Source organism: Phalacrocorax aristotelis, chromosome 15 (assembly GCF_949628215.1).
Source record: "Phalacrocorax aristotelis chromosome 15, bGulAri2.1, whole genome shotgun sequence".
In the NCBI taxonomy this organism is placed as follows: domain Eukaryota; kingdom Metazoa; phylum Chordata; class Aves; order Suliformes; family Phalacrocoracidae; genus Phalacrocorax; species Phalacrocorax aristotelis.
In genome coordinates, this window is record NC_134290.1 from 502,855 (window position 1) to 529,513 (window position 26,659).

The 26,659-nt window shown below is 42.2% G+C and overlaps 2 protein-coding genes across 8 annotated transcripts in view; one reads left to right on the forward strand and one right to left on the reverse strand.

Annotated features, from left to right (window-relative positions):
- Positions 1–853: 853 nt before the first annotated feature.
- Positions 854–19,168, reverse strand: KLHL22 (kelch like family member 22). Of its 3 annotated transcripts, XM_075110571.1 has the most exons (8): positions 19,031–19,158; positions 15,933–16,275; positions 9,070–9,339; positions 7,991–8,156; positions 6,054–6,772; positions 4,717–4,909; positions 3,061–3,294; positions 854–2,004 (listed from the first exon to the last, which is right to left on the reverse strand). In XM_075110571.1, exons 3-8 carry the CDS (start codon positions 9,294–9,296, stop codon positions 1,627–1,629), a joined length of 1,917 nt encoding a protein of 638 aa, XP_074966672.1. In that variant the 5' UTR covers positions 9,297–9,339; positions 15,933–16,275; positions 19,031–19,158; the 3' UTR covers positions 854–1,626. The 3 variants fall into 3 exon arrangements, with proteins under 3 accessions (XP_074966672.1, XP_074966671.1, XP_074966673.1); XM_075110570.1 differs by lacking the exon at positions 15,933–16,275 and having other exon boundaries at positions 19,031–19,168; XM_075110572.1 differs by lacking the exon at positions 15,933–16,275 and having other exon boundaries at positions 9,070–9,322; positions 19,031–19,164.
- The window catches only part of MED15 (mediator complex subunit 15), a 35,651-nt gene continuing 22,618 nt past the window's right edge, over positions 13,627–26,659 (forward strand). For 2 of the 5 annotated variants that reach the window (XM_075110565.1, XM_075110568.1), the window contains exons 1-2: positions 19,354–19,514; positions 25,602–25,689. In XM_075110565.1, the coding sequence (XP_074966666.1) occupies positions 19,447–19,514; positions 25,602–25,689 (156 nt within the window). In that variant the 5' untranslated portion in view covers positions 19,354–19,446. Of the gene's footprint in view, positions 13,743–19,123; positions 19,515–25,601; positions 25,690–26,659 lie in introns of those variants that run through there. The other 3 variants (XM_075110566.1, XM_075110569.1, XM_075110567.1) reach the window with 3 other exon arrangements.

The window sequence follows — 26,659 nt, forward strand, 5'->3', positions numbered from 1 at the left end:
GCAAAGGTTCAGAGATTGAGGTGAAAACTGACAGTGCTGGGAAAAAAATAAAAAAAATCCAACAAATGCCCCTTTTACCAAGACAAAGCCGTTGAACTTATTAAAAGAAGTGTGCAAATACTCTTGAATCTTTACCAGAAGCCCAGTCTACTAATGTAGTCATCTACGTCCATCCTGAAATCATCTTTGTTTCCATAAAAAAAATATCCCTAAGTAACGGTAATATCCAGGAACTTCTTCCATTTCTCTAAAGTAGCACACCAATGTGCGGTATTTGTCACAATGTGATGATACTTGACTAACAGCATATCATTCTGGTTTTGCCCTTCTCCTGCAACCCCATTATTGCTACCAGATTTAAAAGCTTTTGGTAGTTTGTCATGATTTTCTGGTGGCACCGATTACTTCCTGCCTCTCCAAGAGGAAGGATCCAATACTATTCAGGTATCATACTGGTTCAGGCTTTAAATCAGCTTCTAAACTAATGTTAAGCAAGATGGTAGTCGGAAGCCAATTATTATAAGGCCTCAGGAGGGAAGGATTTACTATGCCTTATCTTTCTCAGCTGTAGTAATTCTGTATTATGTTCCTGGCACTGGTTCAGCTTCTGTAGGGTCCTGGACCAGTGTAATTTTCAATACCTCTATTTATCTCCTTATGTTTTTTCTTATTCTGTGGCAAACCAGTCTCTGCTCTCTTTATCCTCTTCTAAAGCATATAATAAAAGAATGAAAAAAATTGCCCATCTCCCAAGTTGGTGTAATTTCACTGATACTAATGTAGTACTATAGGATCTAATTAAGCTCACTAACTTTCAGACTCCACATCACATGTAATAAAACTGAGACAGTAGTTAAAAAGAAAAAAGTTCTGACAAGGATTTATTAATTTATGCTTGTGAACAAAAGTGCCTGACAGTTGAACAATGAGATTGCCATACTCTGTACAGAGATTTTTTTTCTAGAAACCTTTCTGTGTTGGCAGAACTTGCAGTATAGAAGTTCAGGAGTGGGTGTCAGTTCATAGACTCTAACCCAGTTACAAAGATGGCTGCATGCCTAGATGAGATGAAGGTTCAGATTTTCTTGCTACTGTTCCTGTTTCTGTATGTTTGATCCTGCTGAAAAACCAATCAAGCTGTCTGACACTGGGCACAGGAGGGGAACACTAGGTGTAACCTTCCTGTGTTAAGCTGGCTAGGAAGTTTTATGACCAAAAAGAAAAGGGAAAAAAAATCTCAAAAAGCTATTTCAAGCTAAAAGCTGGAAGGAAAGAAGCTAGTCAAGCTGAGCCTTCTGTGCCTTTTTTTCTGTCCATGCTGAAGGTTGAGAAAAGTCTCCTTCAAAGCAAAAGAACCTCTATACTTTAACTGGGAGAAAATGGCGGTTCTGTGGTTACTTTAAAAATGCTGCTTTCTGGCAGGTGGGCAGATACTCACTGTAATTTGTGCAAAACACGTGCAGATGGGCAGATATTGATTGCAAATGGCATTTTGTGCAGAACACTTATTTTTCAAACCTTTAAATACTGATTTATGTATATAAGAAAGACATACAAAAATCTCTAAGTATTTTCTCCAAGCCTTAATTTCCTCATCCAGTGGCAAAAAATAAATATTAAGGTTTTCTAATCTTCACTTGAATTGTCAAATTCCTCCCAGTCTGATACACTCATAACTTCCGATGGAAAGTCAAGGTGATACTTCACACGGTCTGCATGCCATTCTGAGAACCATTTCTCTGTTTCCATTAAAATAGCCCTGGGCAAAGTGAGGACACAGGCAGCCATCCCAGAAATATCATCCTCCAGCTGGGGTCCTTCCTCCCAACAGTCTCTCTCTGCATCGTAAATGTGGACGTAGTCCATGCGGATTCCTCTGTTGTGGGATCTGCCTCCCAAGACATAGATCCTGTTGTCTAAGACTGCAATACCTGGCTCTCCATGTCCTGCAGGAAGTGGACATACATTTGTCCACTGATCAGTGCTGGGCCTATAGCAGGCAACCTGTAAAAAACCAAAGAAATTAGCCAAAATGGAACTTGTATCTTAGTGACAGAGCTTGACCGTATGGCAAACTATTTAGGAAGCCACGCAATATCATCAGTCTTCTGACAGGGTGTTGATAATGGTGAGAGCGTATCACTATGTAGAAAAAACCCCCTGTACTCAGCAGAAAAATGTGCGTAGTCGCCATATAACTTTGAATCACAACTTTTGACCCTGCTGCTGGAGTAACAGCTGTATGTCATTCAGAAAATGTATACAAAAGTGAAAGAGGTGGGGGGGACATGCTAATATAAACTCAGACATAATGCATCTGTTTGCATTAGGAGAAAATGTGCTAGAACATACAAATAGGGCAAATGTGTTAACCTGTCTCTGCACCATATGTTGGGAAGTTTTAGATTTCATTGTATACCTACTTGGCTAACCGCTTTTATTTGTAAGCACCATTTTATCATTCAGATACACTTTTCAGCTAGATTCAATTCTGCCATCTTCATTGGCTTTGTAAGAGCAGTTACTTTTTGTGTCTTCTTTTCATGTCTCTAGCAGTTCGAGCAGCTGGAGTAAGACTCAATGAATTCTCTCCAGCTATCACTTATCATCAGGTACTGTACATTTAATTGCATTATACAATTGCCATCCAATACATCCTTAACAACTCTGTCCTGCAATTACACGTTGGTAATTCAAAAGTCCTTGACTTAGAAAAAAAATGCACAAGAAGACAACGTAAAGTAAATTTAGTTGATGTGCTACTTATTGTGTATGTGCATGCCAATGGATGTTATCCATCAAAGATGTTTTAAAATGGATAAGAACTCCCAAGTGCTAGAGCTTTAATGCTTTGTGGGCTAGACAATGCATTCAAGACAGACAGCAGTAAATAAATCATTGCAAGTTCTGCAGCTGAGTAGGGGAGAGCTGGTGCAGTAGCAGTTGCTGAGCAGGCAGTTTTATTTACATTCTTAGTAGGAGAAAGACATTAGGTCAGAGTGCAAGCATCCATAAGAAACAGACTCTTCCAAGAAAGATACAGGTATGACATGCTCTCACCTGGTGAACATCTCTTCTGTAGCCAGAATCATTGTTGCTTCCTCCAATTACATAGAGCTTTCCTAGCAGTGCAGCCATCCCATGCCAAGCACGTCTCACTGGACCGTCTGCTAAAACGTCCCAGCGGTCAGCCTTTGGGTCATAACACTGTAGCTCCTTCAAATAGTCTTCTCCTCTCCTCCCACAAGTAATATACATCTTGCCATCCAATGCTGCTCCAGCATGTGCATATACCTGTATCACCACATGGGAAAGTAAGAGTTTGAGGTCTGCATTTATCTATTCCAGTTTCAAAGTATGGAATGGACATTAAGGAAGTGACATTCTTTGTGACTTATGCAGATATCAACATCGGGAAGGACTTTCTTAGAGACAATTCCTTTCTAGGTGATTATGCTATAAGTGTGAATTTCTGAATTAAATACACTAGAATTTCTAAAACTTCCAGAACTGCAGTTCTCATTCTTTATTGTTCCTTGATGAGAAGATCATTCATACTATTGCTTTTCTCTCTAGTCTACTTGGAAGTCTTTCTGTTGTAGATTTCTCTTATACAAGCAGTGTTATCAGGAATGCAAGATACCCTACTTAGTAGCACTTAGTTGGATCTTAAGGCTTTTTATACGCTCTGCATTGATACACATTTATTATTTGTGACCTCATACAAGCTGCTTATCCTCTTCTGCCTCTGCACCCCTTTTGTAAAATGGCAGTAATATTTATATTTTTAAGGTGTCCTGAGCTTCTCAATTGAGAGGCATTATGAAACCACAAGTATTATTTTGTGCTGGTCACTTGACCCAAAGCTTTTAAAAGGTGTAGTAGAAATCAGCATAGTTTCTTGAAAGATTACTCAGGATTTTAGTTTTCTTCCCTAACCAAGATTCATCAAGCAGTTGTTTGTACTTCTCTTCCTGCTTTGCAACACTTTTAACCTGAAAATGGAAATCCTTGCCTTTTTTAACAGTATTGGAACTTAGAACAACCTTTTCCAATCATAACCCCAATTCACATGTCACTACACCATTTTCTGGTTCCTGGGGTTCACAACTGCTAGTTTGGCAACTACTGTTCTAGAAGGATAAATGGTCCTAATGACGAAAGATACCTATTCAGTCACATATTTCAAATGAGTAAAGGTCTTATGTTAGCTGAGATGTGATTCTGCATTGCATAACCTATTGTCACCAGAAGTTGTTACCCAATCTCAATTCTGTTTCCTGGAACTAAGTAGTCTGTAGGAACTGAGGTACCTTCTTACTGGGGCATTATCTCTTCTGATCAGGAGTGAAGCATATTGCCAGGAGTATAAGTGAGAAGCTTGTACTACTGTGGCTCATAGTTTACCTGCCTAGGAGGAATGGGAACTTCATGTTCCCAGAGGTTATGTGTTAAATTTTAAATCATTTTAAGGATTAACACAATAAAGATGCACGGAGAACAAGAAGAAAACAGGAGAAATAAGCATTTAACTTCAAAATATAATTTACATATCTTATTGTTCTCCTTTCTTGAAATTCATTTATCCCACATACAGATGCTACTGTTTCCCAGCTGAATATCAGCAATTTAAAGCTACACATGCGAAAGCATCTAAAAAGATTAAATCAGGAATTGGGGAACTGTAGTAGTGTGTGTGGCTAATGCACTCCTTACCTCCTTCTTCAGAGGTGTCACATATTCCCAGGTGTTGCTTTTAGGGTCATACCTCTCCACTTCCCTCAGGTCTTCATGGTAATCTCGGCCTGCGACAGCATATATATAGTTGTCCACAACACTAACACTGAGATCAGCATGCTCTTGCTGTAGGGACTGGATCTGGAACCATTTGTTGTGTCGCGGGTCATACCTTGTAAAAGAATGGGATCAAAGTTATTCACACAGCCACAGAATCATTGCTGGAATACCAGACCAGACAGCACCACAGATGTGGGTTACTGTATTGTCTTTGGCTGAAATTGAGCTCAGCTGTAAGTCGAGTGAAATCTGGCCTTGTCAGCATTTTATTATTAGCAAAGTTTTTTAATTTTATTTTTAGAAGACGTATTTTAGCTGATATAATCATGCTATAAAAAGCCTAGGTTTTCCATTATCTTATACACTGCTGTCAGGTTATATATCAAAATCTCTGCTTGCACAAAGCCATTCTACAAGGTGAAACAGCTTAAGCACAAAGGCTGATTCTGGATCTTCAATTCTGAGAAGGACAAAATTATGTGGTGGGTTCTTTGATTCCTTTTCCCAAATATCTGCTGCTCAAAGTGAACCTCATGACTCACTTTCAGATCAAAATATCTATCTGGTCTGGAAATTTTAGTTACAGAGAAAACTGGTTGTGAAGTGAAACTATGCGTGCCATAAAATAAAGGCAACTCAGCTAAAACGAGTTAAAATCACCACAATATAAAGACAAATGGGTTAATATCTGGTTTTGCAATGTAATGGCCATGAAGGTCTAAACCTGACCCTTCCTCCTGCTCTTTTCCCTGGAACAGAAGAATGTAAGAGGACCGTGGAATGCTGCTATTGTGCACACAAATTCTTGAAAATCAACCAGTAATAGTGTTTTATTTAAAAACCCTTTTTGGTAGCTAAATACCTTTGTATTGGGGACCAAAACTACACACAGAGGACTTCTGGAAAATCGTAGTTCAAGCACATCTAGATAATCTAGGTTTCTAGGTTCATTACTGGTTCCCACACCTTTAAAGCTTCCCCCCTCCACCAAGGCAGAAAGTAGCACATACAATACTCTTGAATGAGTAGCTCTTTCTACTTTATCAGGCTTGGCTTTGTCCCATAAGCACTGCTGGAAGCTTCCTGTTACTACGAGGCTCATTTCTTTATTTCTTGTGTTTTCTTTTGATAAGGCTCCTGCTCAGTTCCTAATCTTTCGCTAGCAAGCCGAGTACAGACTGTCCTACTGGCTTACTGACTCAGAGATGGGCAACAGGGTGGTAATAAAAAGAATAGCAGGATTATCCTTATCTTACCTCCAACACCTTGACTCTGCTCGAAAACCACTTACATTGTTGTCTCCGCCAATTAAATATACAAAATTATTGAGAACAGCAATCCCTTGGTTGGACATTCTGGGGGCTAGTGCAGCTGTAAAGTGCCTCCACTCTCCCAGCAAGGGGTTCAGATACTTGGCTTGATCACTGAGGACAATGGATGGAGTAGAATGCATCCCTCCAAATCCCACTACACACTGGAACTCTGATCTCAGCTGTGTCTGGGAGCTCTGAAGCATTGGCTGAAGACATTCATTCTTGTGGTACATTAATGCATCTGCGACTGTATCTTTTAAAGGACACGGACTTAATTTGTCATGAAGCCTTTGCAGGATCTGGGGTTCCATCAGAGGAAAACGAACAGTCTCAAGTAGCTTAAGGGGCTCCATCAGGGAGACCTGATCTGTCTCCAGTTGCTCTGGGGAATAATGATAAAAAAGTGCCCCATCATAAACTTCAAACTCATAGTTAACCTCCAAACGATTGCTGCTGAGAAGGGAGTAGACCTTCTGCAAGGGTAGCTGTCGATACACTTGTGTCCTTGAGAAAGCTGCAAAGTTCTTCAAAATGTAGGAGTCCAGCTGATCACTCAAATGTCTCAAGTCATAATGGTCAGCTAGTCTGTATATGTCGAGGATATTCTCTTCATCTACCCAGGACATGAGAAAATCACAGCAGAACTTAATGACTTCTGGAATCTGCAAGAGAGAGATATTTTTCATTTCAGACACCACTTGCCTCACACTCAAGAGACAGGTGACAGAAGCCTGGGATAACTGTAAGAAAGCTGTCCACAAGATGACTGCTCTCCTCACAGTCTGATCACCGTGTTCACTTGCACCCAATTCACCTTTCTCCAGAGAAGAAGGAACTCAACCTGGGTACATAGATGAATATAACATAGCTCTTCCAGCCACACTATACTGCAAGCCTATGAGTTTGGCTTCAGGTGCAGCAGCAATGTGTCTTCCAAGACACACAGGACACTGGGCAGCCTGGTTCATTAGCACAGCATCAAGCTGCAGGCTGCCTGGGAGACAGTCATGAAAATGGAAGGCACGGAGGACATGGTGAAAGCTAGGTTTACAGCCACTCTTCAGAGCACTACAGACATACTGTATCACAGACGGTATCCATAACAGATATATCTGCATCACTCAAGAACACAGGAAGCCATTTGAAAGGAAAATTAATATTCAGTTTATCTTCTGAATACAATTTGAAGTTGTACCTTGCAGGAGGGACTAATGGCACATAAAGAACTAACTGCTGTCCAAGAGCCCCTCTGCTAACAAAGTGGTACTAAGTGAGTAGAAACCAACCAAAGCAAGCACTCAGAAAGTTTAAGACTTAGTACCAAGTCTTGTGCAGCAGTTAGCTGCAGGGGAAATTAAAAAAAAAAAACAACTTGTCTTAAAGGCACATGAATTCTGCACTTAGTGCAGAAACCACAGTGATGGGATTTCCTGTAGTGACGGGGTCAGGGGAGGTTATGTGCCTGTGGACTCAATCTGGGGAAGATCTAGAGCCCCACAACAATTTCTGAGCAGCAAGCCCTGTCCTTTGCCATAGGCCAGGGGTATTCTATTTCAGGAAAGCTTTCATAAGCATATCAGTGGAAATGAGTGCTATATAAGATAGTCCTCTGGATGAAACGGTAAATGTTTATAAGTAATAATACCATTGGCACAAATGAGATGTGCCAGTACTCATTCACTGATCCTACCCTTCCATAGTTAGTTCCAGTGCATACAGCATCCCAAAGAAATTCTTCTCATCAGACCCATGATTTTATTCACCTCCTAACCATCTTTCTAACCAGATATCCACGTTTTCTGTTTCTTTCCTTGTTGCTTTTGTTTATTCCTTTTTTGTCACATCTCCCAGTACCTCACCTGAAGCTCCCAGTACCTCACCTGAAGCTGACAGGCTGCAGCTAAGGTTTCCTGTACACTGTTCACACTGAGTTCCAGCTCAGAAGTGTAAATGAAGTTCAAGATTTTACACATTGCATTGTAGGAGATGCCATGAATATGAACTTCTTCTTGTTCCATCTCTCTCAGTCCTCCTGCAAACATTCCTCTGTAAAAAAGACAATGGCACATGCTATGGTAGATTTAATCGAAGCTATTTTCAGTTTGCTTATCTTACGTTGTCCTGGGAACATAAAAAATATTCAGAAAGACAAAAACCTAGCCAGACACTTTTATGGGATTACCTCTCTCTAAGCCAATGATACAAATCGTACAGGCCATTAGGATCTAAGAAAGTAAAACTTCATTCTGCAGGAAAACAGTAGGGGCCATCTGAAAGGTACGATTCACAGCTGAAGGACTTTAATACAGACCCAGTACATATGGAGAGTCAATGGGCAGAAGCAGATACTCTGGGTATGGGGGAAGAGGAAAAACAGAGGAACTTGGGACTATAGGAATTTTTTCTAAGCTAGACCAGTTCTTTCTCCAGTTAGAAATTTGTCTGGATTGCCTTGGGATTCGTTTGCTCTCTGAACATAAAGTCCGTTCAAGAAACTGCTAGTCAAAGTGACCAGGGGAGTGCCTGATATATCGGACAGCAAGTCACACTATAGGCACGTAATAGAGGAGTGACCACGTCCAGTGACTTTTTGTGTACTATGTAATGATCACCACAATGGGCAAAGTCTTACAATGCTAAGGATAGGTTAAAAGCCACCCAGCGTGCATTTATGCACAAGACACCTGTTCACATAGTCTCTCCTCTTTATATGCCTCCAAGTACCACAGGCAGTGAATTTAGTGGAGGTAAGCTGAGTGTGCAGGAACAAGAGCTTTATTTCTGTAGAGAAATAACTGAGAGATGAATAAAGCCATACTTAGTATTTTGAAACACATTCAGCTCTGTCTTACAGGTCTAATTTTACATCCCGAAGCAGTGTGCCAAGACAGAAGATTTGGATGTTACAGGTTTGAGTAACATTCAGATACATGCTTGTTACTGCCGTACTGAAGTGTACCTGAAATAGTCACAGGATGCAGCTAGAAGTATGCGATGAGCCTCAATAGGTTTCTCTTCCACTACTAGAACTACATCGAAGAGGATGCTGCTGTCTCGGAGAGATACCAAGCCACTGAGCAAGGCCTGAGAGTGCTCTGCACTGCGGTATGTGTTGCTGGAGCGCTGCTGAAGGGAGGGCTCAAGTTGAGCTTTGTGTGGCTGAGTCAGCTCCTGATCCTCCGCCATCCCAGGCAGAAATGCTCAGCCACCAGCTATAGCAGAATGAAATCTGTGAGACAACAGAATCAGCAACAGTTTGTGCCTTTTGCTTTACAAATGGTCCTCTGAACCCCACCTGTCACAGAAAATAAATCAAGCCAACTCTTCAGTCAACCAAGAGACAGTTCTACCGTGCAGAAATTTTTCTGAATGATACTGGAAATAGACAGGTTCCCAACCCATTACCAGAACTCCTTGTTTCCATTGCGTTTCTGCATCATTTACAACAAATAATAAAACTGACATAATTTTTGCCAAATTCCAAGTTATCTAATATACTCAAATAACTTTGCTGCAATATAAATTGGACCTTCACTCTTTCTCTTGATATTTTACCCCAGAACCTGAAAGCTCTCCTCTCTGTATTTGCTTTTTCATTTTCCGTAGCTGAGCACATTTCCATCCATCATTCTATAAAATACTACATGGAACTGTAGGCTTCCAAGTGAGTTTCTTATTGTGACAACTTCAGGCTAGCATGCACAACTGCTTTTCACTTCACTATGATTCCCTGCAGAGAGAGGGTATTTCCTCCAGCACAGGCGCTGTAGAGGGCCTGTACCTTTTCCTAGGGCTGCCACTGACACTGTAGGAAGGTCCCCTATGGCACATGGGGAAACACCTGTAAAAAGCTAGCTGGAAGTGATTGTGCTTCCTGCCTACGGTTAAGCTCTCAAAAATCTCATGAGTCCTCTTCTGCCATCCTGTCATTTACCCTTTTCATTGTCTTTGAAGAATGTCAGAAGTTGTAGCAGTTAGAGCTCTTAGACTCTATCCAGCTGTCAGAGCACATTAAAAAAAAATGCATTAGCAAAAGGAAATAACTTAGCTGATATGACTGCTTAAGACACAGTTGTTATAGCCTCTCCTCCAGAGACCTGGGAAATAGCTTAGTGGCACAAGGCATAGTCACAAGGGGTTATCAGCAGTCAGAGAAGCAAAAGCAGAACAAACCCAGCAAATCCAAACAAACAGTGAAGAAATGGAAGCATTGTTTAGTTGTGCCAGCCATAGACAGTGAATGCAGCATTGGAAATCCCTCAAAGTACTGCAAAGTATTCTGTGTATGGTCAGTGAAGAAGGAGCTATCTGGATGACACCAAGAAACATGAAAATATTTATTGTTCTGCCCAGGGAAGTTACCTTACACTGTCCAAAACAAAAGGAAGCTAAGTGGCATTGGATGGAAAAAAACCCCGAAAAAGCATATTAATGGTTGTCAGCTCTTTGCCAGCAAAACAAAAACAACCAGCTAAGGACAGGAGCTCTGATGAGACAGCCTTCTAGGGAGCACATTCAGGTCTATTATATGGTGGAAACTATCCATCATCAGCTGAAGAGATGTGTAATGGATTATTTTTTCATGACAGGTAAATATTTTTCCTAGAAATAAGATTACTGCTTTTGAAGCAGACAAAACATTACTGTATCATTTGATTTGCTCCTGGGGCATACTAACAGTGATGGATTGAGGCAAGGGAGAGAATATATTATGGAAGGTACGTGAAGGAGTGACTGTTACTAGATGTTGATCAGAAATTTCCTATTTCACTAGAAAGGAATAAATGCAGCAAAAACAAAGTGGAGTGAGATATGATCCAAATGAGGAACATATTCAGATAAACAGAGTTAATGTGGTTTAATGTGGTTAACACTCCAGAGTTAGCGGTTAGTGCTCAAAAAAATGTTGCATCTTTTCAGCTACTTAGAGTCCTGTATCAAAGAAGTCTCTATGAGAGTAAAATCATTGCATCAAAAAGCAGAATTAAATGTAACAAGTGAACTATTTTCTGAATTCAAAGACTTTTGTTGCATAGGGGAAACAGCATGACCTTTGATGCAATCTTATAGCATGTCTTATAGTGTAGCCGTTGGTGGAAGAGTCTAGGGAGAAATAAGTGACATATATTAAACTACCCAGGCCATTGAACCTGTGTAACAAATGTTAGCAAAGAAATGTAGGAGAATTGGCTTCCTGAGAGAGCGAGAGAGATACATGTTGGGTAGAGTGGGAAACCTACAAAATCATGCCAAGCCTTTATTCAAACCTACCTTTAATTTATGTAACTGTAGACAGTCACTATTCAGAATACATTCTGTATCCAAATAATCTTAAAAAGGAATAGAATGGGGGTGAAGCTTTCAGCAAGTAAAGCCCCAGAAGGGATCCTATCTTACAAATACAGTAACTAGAACCAGGAAGATCAAATAGTATTATGAAAGAGAGTAAATAAAAAACAAAATTAGAAATAATTCATGGATTCTGAAGCGTCCATGAACATTAGCATCTGCAGAGCTTTCAGTGACAAACAGGGCTGTCTTGGAGATCTGCAGGGAGTTTATCTCATGGCTAGTTCTTCTAGTTACGGACTTGAATTATCCCACAACTGTTAGCAATAGCTGAACAAACCAGCCCTTCTAACAGAACTGTAGTAAGCCCAGTGTTGCAACACAGCTCCTGGGGGTACAGCCCGCCATCCTCTACAGCTGATTTTTGACTAGGCAACAGCTGAGCCAAGAGGTATTTTGCTACATCCTTTATTTTCCAAATTTTCGCAGCCCCTACTTCTTGTTCTCAACTTCTGCCCCTGGACTGTATCTTGGCTGTCACTGATGAGCTAGACTGTCCTCACGGTGGTCATGCATGCACATACACCAGCACAAAAGCTGCCCTGTGCATCTGGAGCACAGAGCCACTATGATACAGAAATTCATCACTATCTATAGCTACCTGTAAGCATTTTGCCAGTTCCTTGCTGCTAACCAATTTTCTGTATGGAGGTCAAATACAGATGCTGCTGTGGAAAAATGGTGGAATATACTGAGCAGGCACAGTGTATGTTGCCTAAAACTTGCCAGCACTTATAAGCTCTTTTTGTACATGGATACATGAAGTTTCCTAATTACACTCTGGCTACTCAGAGAACCTATATTCTGTCATGTCTATCTCCCTACTCTCCTACATCAGACTTCAAGGCTCATAAATAAGTGCGAATGCCTATTGTCATAGTTTCAACCAGTGATAACACACTACTCCAGAAAAATTCTCACTGCTATGATTTTTATGAATTGTTCCCTACTTAAAAAATTAAAGGTGAGCATTTATGGTATTAACCCATGACGCCTAACTGACACAGGTGGTTAAGTCCTCTTCTTTGAGCCAGAAGACAAGGAAAGCCTCTTAACTTGCACCTAGGTAGTCTTAGGAGCCAGCAGACAAGACCTTTAAGACAAGGAAGGCTTGTGGGGTATGGCCAGCAAGATTCACTTAGCTGATCATTGAGTGCCCTCACCTTTGTAATAGCCGTACAAGGAGCAGCTGCAGTTGGGTGGGTAGGAAGTTCAAAAAAGTGGCTGTTGAAGCAGTTAGTGAAGTTCTGTTGTGGGCTTCTTTGAAACAAAAGTGGGGTAGTTTTGGTATTCAAGTTTTCTGAATTAAATGCAGGATGCTTGGTGAGCTGATAGTTTAGTGTATTTCTCTGAATATTGTTCTAATGCTGACTACAAATTTGCTGGGGAGGTCTGTTGGTGTTGGCATAGCATCATGCTTCTCAGGCTGTGTGGTCTAACTATGACCTTTCTCCTGTGTGCTTTGTGCCTTTGTTAGTGTCTAAAAATCTGGTACCCCAAACAGTAGAAGTGTGCTATTTTATGTGTGGTGTACCAGCTGGGTGGGGGGGAATGACTGTTAATGTATCTACAAATTGTAATGCCTTTTAAATATTCATCAGTCTTAAAAATAGCAAGTAACTTTATTGAATCTCTATATATTTTTAGCTGAAAATAATTTAACCGCATCTCCTCAAACTTGTATTTTGCTTCATCTTTATTGTCCTTTTAAAAAAACCCAACCTAAACACAGTATAAGCAGTACAGCTCTGAATGGAGAGGCAGAACAAGTTTGTTCATGTCCTTGTGTGCTGCAGAAAGCCTTCTGTTTTTCCTTCCTGACTGCTCACGAGCATTGCTGACTTTTAGGGCTTGAGACACTATTTTTGCAGGCTGGCATATCTGTCCCTGTAAACGAAGGAGCTGTAGGGAGGCCCTTGCTAGCTAACATAAACACACAGTCCCTTGAACTGGGCAGCTAAGTTCCTTCTGTCCTGAGCTGCTCTACCAGAAGGGGGACTGGAGGATGTTCTTGAGGCCTCTCTTCTATTATTGAGAAACTTGCTCTGTGACTGAGCCAAGTTCTTAGAAATCCAAGTAATACTTTTTTTTTTTCCCCTCTTGTGCAAGTTTCTCAGCTGGTCTGCTGTTAACAGTGGGATTCAGTGGCTGAGTGCTGCAAGACTGACCCGAAAGTGGAAGAGATGAGGAACTCCTTCTGTTTGCTGTGCTGCTTTAACAGTAGCAAAGATAAAAAGTATTGTCTTATGATCTGTGGGACGCTGTCTCCAGAAACAAGGGAAGGTAAGTCCTTGTTCTAACCACTTTGCAAAGAAAATAGAACTAGAGATTTTTCTTAGCTGGCTGCACAAGGTATTTGAGACTGCAGTTATGTTAGTTTGTCTTTTAGAGGACATGGGTTAATGTAGTAATCCATTTTAGGGTATTATAATTGAGTGCTCAGTACATAAAGAGGCATATGATGTCTGTAACTGTATGTGCATTTCTATAGGTAATGCTAATGTAGGAAGACTTGCACTATTTGGTCACTTCAAATCAAGGAGTTAAAAAAAAACCAACAAAACAAAAGCCCCCAGAGAAAAGACCCTCAGAGGTACCTAGAAAGACATGACTGCTCTTTTTCAATAGAATGAAATTTTCTATATTCTGTGCTTGGATTGCATTTAGGAACCAGGAGAAAGCAGCCATGCCTTGCAACGGTAAATGTGGAGTGAGCATGAAGGAAATCTAGTATTTCCTTCTATTTCCTGAACTATATTCAAAGTTCACTGTATCACTAGTGGTTTCTTGTAATAAGCTATGGATACAGTGCAAGATACAGCATCTCAGTGACTTGCTGATAGCTCTGTGCGATTGTCTTGTATTCAACTTCTATTACCACAACATGCTTCCGCAGATTACTTGTATGAAAAAGTACAAGTCTTAGGCTTCTAATGATTCAACTGAAATAATCGCTTATCTGTATGTGAGAAGAGTTGTGGTTCAGTTTTTTAACAAAATCCCTTCTCTGATCAATGACAGAATACTTGCTTTGACAGCAAAGATATGTGATTTATGATTGAGGAGGTTGGCACTGGGACAGGAGGAATTGAGGGAATGGATTGTGCCTTGATCATTCAAAGGCAAAACGGTGAGAGACTGGTATGCTGGCTTGCTGTTGTGCTCACTGAAAATCCTCCTCCTTTTAAGAACACAGGGTACAGGAATGGCATGGTAAAATAGATGTGATAGAAGAGAATGCCGAATTCCTACCTGAATTTTTAAGTGCAGAGCAATTGTTACACCAAGGTGTTTGTGTGTTGCTCCAGTAAAAAGAGCATTCTGGGGAGTGGGAATTCATATGGCTTACAGTGTATGCTTCCTGAAATTGAGAGCAGAGTCCTGCTCCCCTCAGAATACATATCTGTGTTATACCTGGGAGTGTTTCCGAGCAGGTGGCTCAAGGCATATGGATGCATCCTGCTGCTATTACTGCTATTGCATGGTATGATATACACCTAGACAAGTATTCACCCCTTCTACGACTAGCATCCATGTCATACAGTGATGCTTACTAGTGTGCGGGTGGGTTTTCTTTGTACAGTTGTGTTGACAGCCTTAATTCTCCACAGTAGCGAAGTGGCTGGATACAGAAAGGATTATCCAAGTTAGTTTCTATGGAAACTCAGTCATTTTTGTATTGAAGAGATTGTGGCTGTCAGTTACATCTCTACAAAGAGGTGCCTTATGCAGATAGTGATATTTTCTTGTGCATCAGCTGTGCCCAAAATAAACTAGAGCTTGCTGGTGTCAGGTATCCAAATCTATTTAGCTTACTGCTGTATGGACAGGTGGTTCAAGCTTGGTGGGGGTCCCATGCTTTCTTAGAATTGTGGAGTAATTTAGGCTGGAAATAAACTTGGGAGGTCTCTAGTCCAATCTGCTCAAAGCAGGGAAAACTTCAAAATTGGGTCAGGATGCTGAGAACCCTGTCTAGTCAAGTGCAGATCTCCATCCTTGTCAATAATTGGGAAACTGAGTGCTTAACCACCAAATTTGTTTTCTCCTTTATCCTGCCTGAATTTCTTTTTCTGTAATTTGTGACACTTGCCTCTCATCCTTGGCTCTGTGCACCACAAAGAAGAGTTTGGCTTTACATTTTCCTGTACTCATTAGATAGCTTAAAAAATGGTAACTGGCTCTCCCCTTAGCATTTTCTTCTCTGCATTGGACAAATCCAGCCTTCTTGCCTTGCATGCTCTTTCAGCTCCTTGTATGTGCTCCTGCCCTGAATGGTGGTCCTCCACTGAATTCACAGGTTTTTCTTTGACCATGGAGCTCAAAGCTGGGCATGGTATTCAGGTTTTGCGGGCTTGTAGTTGCTGAAGAGAATGGAAAAAAAAAATTTCCCATGACCTATAACCATGGTTATGTTCTTGCTAACACATCCCAGTATGAAGCTGGCCCCTACTGGAGGAATCATATTCAACTCACTGCTCATCAGAACCCCCAGGCTCTCTTCTTGCAAAGTTGACTTCTAGTCAGGCTTGTCTCCAACTGGCTCTGATACATGGAGTTACTCTGACCCAGGTGCATGACTTCACTTCTGCTATTGAAATACACGTGATTCCTCTTGCTCCATTCTCAACGCTTGCTGAGGCCCCTCAGTTGCAGCTCTCTTTCTTGCAGGCCATCTTCTTCATAGCTTTTTTCTAATACAGAGCAACCAGTATGGTGTGCTGATTGTGATCCAAATAGATTAGACCCTTAAAAGCCTTAGTGCATTGAAGGAAGTTTAAAATCTGTGTCCTAAGGCTTCTCACACCTTCATCTCTCCCTAGGGAGTAACACAAATTAGGATTTAAGCCAGGCTTCAGCTGAAGGCCTGACATGACAAGATACAAGACTAGAGCAAAACAGTAGTTATGCTAACTCTTAGGGGTTGTAATGCAAATAGGCAGAACCTGGCTACGTACCAGCATTTTAACAGAGCAGAAGGCACACAAATAGATCAACTAGTCAGGGAGTGTGCAGAATGGGGACGCAGCTGGGAGTTTGCCGAAATAGTTCAGGAAACAGATGTGATGCCACAAACAATGTAAACTGAAAGGCAAAACTATTGTTCATTCTAACTGGAGTGCAAATACTGGAATAATTCACCAACTATACAATAATTTGTAATGGGCACTTGTAAGACTGCTACATAGAGGACAGTTGAGTACACAATTATGTGTAGAAAAGACTTAAGCCAGTTTCATGCCTTTTGAAGAAAAAGGGAAGAGTGGTTAAAGAAAAACAGAAGCTTTGCCTAGCAGTGCTTCTTTCAGAATTATCCCTCTATGCATTCCCTGCTGTGCCAAAGAAAATAATCTTCTTCCTGAAATAGCACTTCACTTGAGGAACCTTGTACAAATATGGGAAACAACCCAAACAACCCCTTTTGACTGAGGTATCCACAAAAAGAAAGAAACAAAGCAATCTGGTAGTATATAATATCTCAACATTAGTTTTGAACACTTATCAAATGATGAGAGGCTTTTGCTAGGTCTATAAACACCGTCTTTCAAGTCACTAATGGAAACATGAAAGCATATCACTCTGGGCTGAATTTCTGAGCCATTTTCAGTTTCTAGCCTTGGCAGTGTACTTGAGGTGTGGGAGGAAACCAAAAGGCGTGGTTTGAGAAACTGCTTCTGCAAACTATGCTGTCTCGCAAATTTTGGCATTCAGTCCTTTCAGAAGAGAACACCTGTTGTTTTGGGTTTTTTTTTTTGCAAGCCTATCACAAGTTATTTCTAAGATATCAAGAATAAAACATTTCATTTAATACGTATATGGCAAAACTCCAATGAAATATACCTATATTTAAATATTTTTAAAGATTTTTTTTCCCCCATAAACAATAGCATAACCTAAATAGTATGAGTTTTCTAACTTGAATATTTTGCCTTATCCATGAGTAATCTGCACCTTACACAAATTCATAGAATTGTAAAGTTTTCTGTGGTGCGTTTCTGGGAAGTGGCCTGTGGCCCAAATGCTACCAAGAAATTTTAACAAGGAAAACAAAAATTCAATACAGTCTAAAATGCTTTTTCCTTATGATTTCATCATCGTTTAAGAGTTTGATTATCTCATACTACTTTTTTTTTCTCTCATTCCTAATCTTGAAACAAGATTTGCTTTTCATCTGAGGCTTTCAGTAGTCATGTTCTGGTTTGGATGGAGTGGCTGCTTGTGTTTGAAGGAAGGAGTGTTAACCAACTATATTCAGGCAGAGTGTACCTGCTTACCCTAAAAACAAGCGGCCTACCATTAAGGCTCCAGCTTTTTCCAGAATCAGGAGGTAATATGTCCAGACAGATCTGGTAAATCTGTGAAGAATATGTTCTTTTGACAGATCTAATTATCCCAAGAACTCTTAGAAAGCCCCTCAAAAATCCTGAAGTCTTTTCCATAATAAGAACACCATCACTTTTTTTTTAAAAAGAAGCTTCTACAGGATCAAGCTCTCTAAGTAATAACTATGCCAAAGTTGAATTTACAAATTGGCCAATGGTGTATATGCTACAAATCTTGAGAGACTCAGTAGCTGGCAAGACTTAAACCTGCTTTGTTGAACTGCTTAAACCACATCATGAATTTTTAATAGCCCAAAATACAAGGAGAAAAACAATTAGAAAGTAATTAATTCTGTGCCAAATACAACAATTAAGTGACCTGGAAGAGAGCAAAGGGCTCTTTCAGCATGTTCCCGCTCTGATTTCTGTATCAAACGTCAATTCATTCACCACATTAATTTTGTTTCTGCAGAGATCTGTGGGTTGTTTTCTGGTTTTTTGCCTCCCTTTAAGTTATACGCTTCCCTCCCGGGAACACAGAACGAGCAGTTTTCTCCACAGGATAAGGCTACCTGGAGTTGCACATCATTAAGAGCCAGCCTGACTCTAGACTAACCCCGTGTTGAACAGATGAAAGCCTGATCAAGCACGCTTCTCGTTTTACTCTTTTTCACTTCTGAAACGTCTTTGCCGGCCCTGACCCGCGCTACCCTCCCACTTGCTCATCCCACCGCCCGCGCGGGCGGCTTTGCGCAGGGACAAGGCGCTCGGCCTCGGCCGCACGTCCGCCGGGGCCTCCTGCGGGCAGCAGGGCCTCGGCTTCAGCCGTGGCCGGCCTGGGGCGGCTTCGGGCGGGCGGCAGAGCCGCGGCAGTGGGCTGCCTTGGCCTCGCTGGGAGGCAGCCGTGCGGCGGGGCGGGCGGGCCCGGCGCCCGCCGCGCTGCCCCCAGACCCGCTCCGCCCCCGCCCCGGGAGGCCCCTCGCCCCCGAGGCCCCTCGCCTGTGCCCCCGCCCCGGGCATCCCTGCTGCGGGCGGGGGGGCGGGACAGTGCCTCAACCGCTCGGTCCTCCTCCGGGGGCTGAATAGGGACCGGCTATCGCGCCCAGGAACGCGGAACGCCGCGGCCGGGGGGCGCCGGCTGCCCGGGAGCGGGGGGCTGCCCGGGAGCGGGGGGCTGCCCGGGAGCGGGGGGCGGCCGAGCCGGGGGCCTGCGCTCCCCTCCCCCCCTCCGCCGCCGCCCCAGCCACCTACCGAGAGTGGCGGCGGCGGCCTCCGCCAGCGGCTTCCGCCTTCATCTGCCACCCGGAAACCGCCGCCACGGCGCCTGACGCGCCCGCCCGGCGAGGGAGGGGCGGCCGGGACCGGGGCGGGCGCTGTCTCCTGCCTTCCTGGGCGCGGGCCGTGGGCCGGTCCTGTCCCTGTCCCCCCCCGCGGCGGGGCCGCGGCCGCGGGAGCCCCTAGGTGCGGTGCGCGGGTGGCGGCTGCGGGTACTGAGCCAGGGGCGGGACTGCATTTCCCAGCGAGCCCCGCGCCGAGCCGGAACGTCTCGCGAGTATTGGCCGGCCTCGCACCGGGACTTCGTTTCCCAGAAGCCTTCAGCGTGCCGGAAGCCGGTGCGCGATACTTCCGCGGTGGCGTGCGGCGGGGCGGCGGCGGTGGCGGCGGGGATGGACGTGACCGGGCCTGAGACCGACTGGCGCAGCACCAACTTCCGACAGAAGCTCGTCAGCCAGATGTGAGTGTGGGGCCGCCGGCAGGCAGCGGCCGCGCCGGGGGCGGGGGGGCCGCTTTGGGGGCTCCTGCTGCTCCCGGGGCTGCCCCCTCCCGCCCCCTCCCCGTGCTGCCGGGGTTTGTCCGTGGCCTCCGGTGTTTCTCTTCCCCACAGCCCTTTCGCCTCCCCCCTGATGGGGCTTCGTTACCGGGGTTTGGCAGAGCCTCGCGGGGTTGGCCGGGCCTCTTCGTTTCTCCTTCCCTTTCGCTTTCCTCTTGCCCAGGAATACCGGCGTCCTCTCCCGACTGACAGCATCTACTTTAGGGCTTCGATTTTGGCAGCGCCCGTAGTGTTTCCAAGTTTGACATAACTCTGTCCTGTGAAAACCACTGTTATTATCTTGCATCTGACTTTTTTTAGGGCAAAAATTAAATAGAAGTGTCGGTGGCTTAATGTTTTCGTTATTTTGCACAGGGATTTGCTTTCTCACTTCTTGAGCAAGCATTGTTGTGATTCGAATCTATCTGATCCTTAAAAGGATGTTAAAAAAAAACGTTCAGCTTGTTGCTTCTTCAACTGTCCTTTGTCCAAGCTTTTCCTATGTTATGAAAGCTCTTTTATCCTATGAAAGGTGGTTATTACGGAAGTGAAAGCACTGTTCGATGCTTTTAAAGTAATGTTGAAGTCCTTATTTACATATGCTTGAAAAACTTGATCTTGCCTTGTTGATTATGAGAATAAATATTTAAAAACAGACTATCTTTTTTTAGTGTTACATAAACAGTATTGCTGTTCGACTGCATGTGGTTTTACTGCCTGGCTGTGGGCCTTGCTTAAAGTGCTGCTTCAGAATTAAGCTGTTCATTATAGAACTACAATAATGTGTATCTGTCAAAGCCGTGCAGCCTTTCTTGGTGCTCAGAGCTGATGTTTTACTTTCTAAACTTTCTGCAAAATCATTAATCTTGTTAGATTAATTGCTTGGTTTTTCTCCTTCTCTTCTACTCTTTCATCAAAACAAGCAAACAAAAGTGCCCTCCAATGCTGTGTAACTTTGAGGAAATAAACATGAGTAAGCAGATACAAACGTTAGGGCAATAAACCTTTGTTTTTCTGTTTGCCCTGCAGTAAACAACGCTGATAAATGTTTCAGTTAAAGCATACAGCAAGAGATTTAAAAATTTTACTTTGACAGGCCAATAAAATCTTTACGATTAATGTCATATGAAGAGGTGACAGTAATCTTAAACTCTTCTTGATGTGAAGAAGTAGACACAAAATATCCTCAGTTTATTGTTCTTTATGTATGTGTGCACATGTCTATATAAGATCTGTGAGCTTTTTGTTATAGATGTATTGACAGAGTCTTTTATTTTTTTAAGACTGTGTCTGTAAGTGGTGTTTCTTCCTTGTGCTCCATCCAGTTTTGTAGTATATATGTGTTTATTCACTATCTTGTTTAAAAAGCAAGCAAACTTGTTACTGGGATGAGTGTGCAATGACTACAGTGGATTTTTTTTAAAAGTGATTAATATGTGCTAGGTATCTGAGAACAACTTGGGTTGGCTTTGTGTTGGTACCTGGAATAAAGTGGAGCTAGCCAGAAGTAGAGTTTATACTAGATATGTTTGCTGAATGAGAAATAGAAGTACTATATTGGCTAAAAAGCCGCAAGCTCTGTATGCAACAAGTTCCTTTTCATAAGCTTCCAGTTTTACCATTAGTGAGGCTTATGTAGTAGGTGGAAGAGGAAGGTAATTAAAATATCTGGTGAATCATCTGAAAGTTTTCTTAATTGTGGGAAGGTTGTTCCTAACAGTTACAAAAATATGCTGTCTTATACGTCGGTGTATCTTCCAGTTCATCCTGCAAATAACAAGTGATATTTGTTTGTCAAGATGAATATTAACACTTGGTCTTAAAAGTTAACTTAGACATATGGAACCATTCACATAACTCATTTTCAGTGCCTTGTTACTGGTTGTTCCAGGAGACAGCAATGATGTGGGAGTGTGCTTGCAGGGCACCCCTTCATTCTGGCCCTTACAGGAAGCAGGCGCATACCGGTGCCTTGGGAGTCATATGTTTTTAAATGTTGGTATTACCTGAAGGACAAATCTGAACGGGGTTGTGTGGTGGTAAACTCAGTGTGCAGTTGTGCACGGCTCCTGCCCCGGGCTACGTCTAGACTTTGTTAGAAGGGAATAGTGCTGAGTGTAGAAAAGGGATGTAACTTAAGTTATGTGATGGTCCATTAATTTTGTGTTCAATTTTTTACTTGAAGTTTTGATATGTATGTCCTTACTTAGGATTCAGCTAATGATTTGGCTAGATGAGAAGAAAGAACATGCATGAATGGAAATAAAGATGAGATTGTGGGGACCATGTGAAAGGACATAGAGGTGGAGACTGAGGAACAAGCAGGCAGGAGATCAGTGGATCGGCTAAAGTTTTTCGAGCAAGGGAGGAAGAAAAAAGGGAAGATCATCTGTATTGCTGCTCTCTGTGAAACATTTCACAAAACCAGCTCATAAAGCAGCCTGAATTTTATATTCCAGCCTAGGTTGTCTGATGAGAATTCAGGCAAAAAAGGCAAAGATGGCAGATGTTTCTCCCTTCCTGGGACCATAGAAAGCAAGGGATGCATTTTATAAATGCTTACTTTGACACAACTCTGAACCAAAGAAGCTGCTGCCTCTGCAATACATCTTCATTGCGAGTGTGGGTTGCCGTGCAGTGAACCTGATAGGGAAATTTCTCGAAGTTAAAAATAACTTGGGAAAAGTGGTTATTTCTAACCTTGGTCGGTCTTCAGAACTGCTGATGGCACAGCCACACAGGGAGTTGGACTGGCATAACTTGGAAGGGGTGGCTTCTTACACAGTCATCTCTGCTGGAGGATGTCACTTTTGCTGGAGGATATGCTTGTGAAGCTATGAAGGGGTGATTCTTTATGTAGTGGGAAGGGTTTTTTCAACACTGCAGAATTGGAAAGAAAGGTAATGCTACCAAAAGGCCTTAGGGAGGCTGGATTGTTCTTGACGTCCTGCTCTGTAGCTGAAGGCAGTGTTCTGGGCACTGAGGCCCTCTAGGCCTTTACATGTTCTGTCTAGCAAATGTGAATAAAGTAATAGGGGTGATTACTAGTTTTTATCTTCTGCTGGCCTGTGTTGTTCTGTGGGTACTCCTGCAGCGAGGGCTGTTATTGATTAAATTTGTTATGTCTGACCTGTAACTAACAAATGTTGTGTGGGACAGCATCATGTGCACAAGATGAAGTGATTAAAGTTTAATGTATTTGTTGGTGTTTACTTGGAGGTTTTTAAACTTTGTAATGTGGATAGACGTCGCTAATGGCTTACCAGCATGCTTTTCCCCCCGTACCTTTTGTTTTAAGCAAGAAAGATTTATTGAACTGAGTGTTACAGTCATGAAATAGTCTATTTCATGAAGCGGCATTTGGTGATGTTACATTGCTTAATGTGATGTTGGCCCTGGAACTCATTGCCCTTTTTGTTTCATTAGAAACACTGATTCATGCAGTCATGGTGTGAACTGGTTAGGGGAGCTGGTATACTTCTGAAGGAGAACATGTTTTGCAAGATTTTTCAACTAGACCAGCTGGCCTGAGCGAGAGGTTGCATGTTGCTGGGCTGGAAACAAGCTTCTTGGGAGCGGAGGGGGAATTCCTGAAGCTGGTGTTGGTACTGAAAGCTTCATCTTGTGAAACCATGACTTCAAGTGTTCTGCACAAGATGGAAAAGAGAGAGTTCTAGTGTGCACCTTACGATGCGTTTAGTAACTGCTTATGAGGCAGGTTAAGGTTGAATGGGCTGGTACCCTCTAGTTTTTAGAGTTTTGTTGAGTTCGGTGTTCCGCAAGGATATGCTACATTATTTGGTATCCTTAACTATGCTAAAGATATGGCTTTTTTTTTTAGTTACTTTCCCAGTCTTTTAATGTAAATATTTTTATGGTGATTGCAGATGAATATGTGAACAAAGAACAAGTTGTGTGGTTTTTCTCTTCCTCCTAATCTAAACCTTTACTGGAATGCTAACAGATATGACATGGAGTGCTTGGAGCGGCATTGTTGATAATACAGATGTAGTTATTATAAAATGTCTTTCATGCTCTACAACATCAAAAGGAAATGGTAGCTACATGTAAAAGTAGAGAACTTCTTTGCTGTGGATTTTTTTCCAAGTTCCTGATACCACATTGATCCCTGCCTGTATCGCAGCCACTTAGTGCTACCTATATTAATTCCTTTACTTGCCTCTGCATAATCTTTTTCTTGTCTTTCTGCCTACTCAGTTCTTGGCGCTCTCAAAATGAGGGCCATTGTCATTGTACTATGGGACTGAGAAGTTAAGGAGGATTCAGAGAGTAGTGTGGATTTAGAGGCAGCCTTTCTGAAAGGGAAAGCGTTAAAAAAGGGAGGTGTCAATAAAGAATTGGATGTAGCTTCTTCCTCTGCAGAACTCCTTTATGAGCAGCTCACTTTAAGGCTTGTTTGTACATGGAGGAATAGTTCTTCTGCATTATGTAGAGGTTCTGTTTCAGTTTAACCTCAATGTATGAACAGCATTTTTGTTCGCGTGGCATGGCAGACGCTACAGAAGTTACCACCAGAGAGTCTTACAGCAGGTAGCTACGTCCTACTGTTTTCTACTTTGCAGGCTACAGCAGGTTAGATGTATGCTACTGGTTTGCAAGGTAAGGGTGTGAGCTGTGGCAGCCTAAGCTCCTGTATTTTAAGGCTATAGCATCTGCTTTTCTCACTTCTGTGACTGTGTTATTGAGTTAATTCAGGAAGCTGAACCAGCTTACTGCTTATGCAAGCACCGTTCCTCCTGCAGGGGAGGTGGTAGAAATTCAGGGGGAAGAAGACAGTAGTCCCCCTTTAGACTAGCTGAAACTTTCAGGGATCACTCCCCGAACAGCACATTTAGTGTAGGGTAGTTGCTCATGCAACAGCAGTTACTGAGAAATAAGTTGCTGAGATGTTAATTACAAGGTGAAAGTATTTCCTGGTAACTTGTTTGTGGAATTTAGACCGTAGCTGCTAGACTGCTTTAAAACAGAACAGGTTTTGCAGCAAAGTGAAATGTTTCCAAGAATGAGAATGCCCAGAGGGTTTGAATAGAGCTGTTCACCTGTCTAAATCCTTGTTTTAGGATGTCTTTATCTTGTTGCATGTTTCACAGTTTGATTGCTTGCTACTTTTTGATGTACCGAGAATGCTCCTTCTTTTCCACCCATGTCCTTAGCAATCTGTGGTTTTGTGTCAGGTTTTGGTTGGGGTTCCCCCCCCGCTTTTCATCTTGCGTGTTCAATGTCCCATCCAGAGGGCAGTCTAGATCTAATTTACTAGAGATGTGATGGAGCAAGGGCAGCAAGCCCCTGTGATTCTTGCTGGTAAATGGGAAAGAACAATAAGGGAACTGAAAGTTTTTTGTTACCAAACCTGTTCCTTTTCTTCCCCTCACCCTTCTATCAATGAGGTCTTTTCATCTTATTACTTTACCAGCTGCTTTCATGTTGATTGTTCACTCCCTGCCCTGCACATTCCCCCTCCCTCCCATTCCTCCCTTCCTCCCAGTTATCGCTCCACCTCTGCTCTTCTCTGCCCCTGACCAATGCTCCCACTCAACATTCTCATTCATTGGTCAAACCCCTATGCCTTTATGCATTCTTTTTTTTTTTTTTTGTTCTTCCACCTTCTGTTTAGAGGATTCTTTTTGGAAATGCCTGACGCTAGGCAGGTTTGTTGTTCACCAAACATGGATTACATTAATCCTCTCATTCAGCTTTCCTCAGGTCCTGGTATGTTGTCAAAACAATGCATTGGGTGGTAAAATAATGACTTGCTTAGCAGTTGTTCTTGAATATCTGCAAAGAATATTTCTGTTGCTTAGAAATTTTTTGGCTTTTTTCTGCATTATTTGAAGAAATTTTGAAGGGTGGCAATTTTAAGTAATGTATGTGGTGGTTTTTTCTTTTTCTTAAAATCTGTAAAAAGCTGTTTTCCAGACCTTCCTAACTACAGAAAGTAGTTTCTGGTGTTCTCAATTAATACCCAGCCTTGTGTTTTCTCTCTTTTTTCAGTGATGACGCTATGAGGAAGGCTGGTGTTGCACATAATAAATCCAGCAAAGATATGGAGAGTCACGTGTTTATGAAGGCCAAAACAAGGGTAAAGCATCTCTCTCTGTTTCCAGAAGTTACTGGGGTGTCAAAAGAAGCTTGGAACAACCTGCAGAAATAGAAAACCCAATGCACTTAGTTAACTGTCTCTGTTTAGAGTACATAGTTATGCAAAACTTTTTATTTGTACTTGCTGCTTTTACCCTGAGGGGAAGTGAAATGTTTTGCATCCAATATATGCATCAAACTGGACTTCAGTCCAAGACAGCTTTGCTGATGCTGCAGCATTTAATGCATATATGGGACTACACTTAATTCTTATCCGAAGACTTGTGTGTAGTGAATTGCATAGAATTTCCTTTATCTACAATGTAGCACCATTCTGTATGACCAGTTTGGTGGTCAGGAGAGACCAAGATATCAATGCAAGACTGTCAAGCGTAAGACCAAGGGAAGTGTTGTGGTCTCTGTGAAAGTCTGGTTATCACATACGCTTCTAGACTCTTCCAAAATGTAAACTTCTTTCCTGGGGCTGTGTTATGAGAAATTGGAGACTGTTGCTGTCTCCAAACAAGCCACATTTGAGTATAAAATTTTCACCAAGACAAGTTCTAATGCTGATGTCACAAATTTGTACCTGCTGATGCCATCCTCGCTGGTGAGTTGGTAGTTTCATGGGCAGGAAGGCGCTCTCAGTTGTGTGCCGTTTTTCTTACACGTTACGAAGCACATAGATAAAATGCTGCAAATAGTATTTGTCTTTTCACTCCTGACACTTATATCATATGTTAGTCTTTAAAGTTGTTAACTTACTTGTATTTGCAATACTAACTTAGCTTAAAAAAATTCTTGTAGCCTGAATGTGACTTAGTTCAAGGACTAAAGTAAGTCAGTGAACCAAATAAGCAGGTTCAATCCTTAAGAAAAAGGAGTTAGCGTCAATAAGAAGTGGAAAATGGATGCATTGGTTTATAATTATGTTCACATGATGTGATCCTATTAGTGTGACTGTCATGGAG

What these genes read in the sequence shown, in the direction of transcription:
- KLHL22 (XM_075110570.1), bottom strand. Translation starts at nt 9,296, where the DNA reads ATGGCGGAGGATCAGGAGCTGACTCAGCCACACAAAGCTCAACTTGAG. An exon ending in GCATCCTGTGACTATTTCAG is followed by an intron (nt 8,157 to 9,069) that starts GTACACTTCAGT and finishes TCTTTTTTACAG; the next exon opens with AGGAATGTTTGCAGGAGGAC. An exon ending in CTGCAGCCTGTCAGCTTCAG is followed by an intron (nt 6,773 to 7,990) that starts GTGAGGTACTGG and finishes TCTCTCTTGCAG; the next exon opens with ATTCCAGAAGTCATTAAGTT.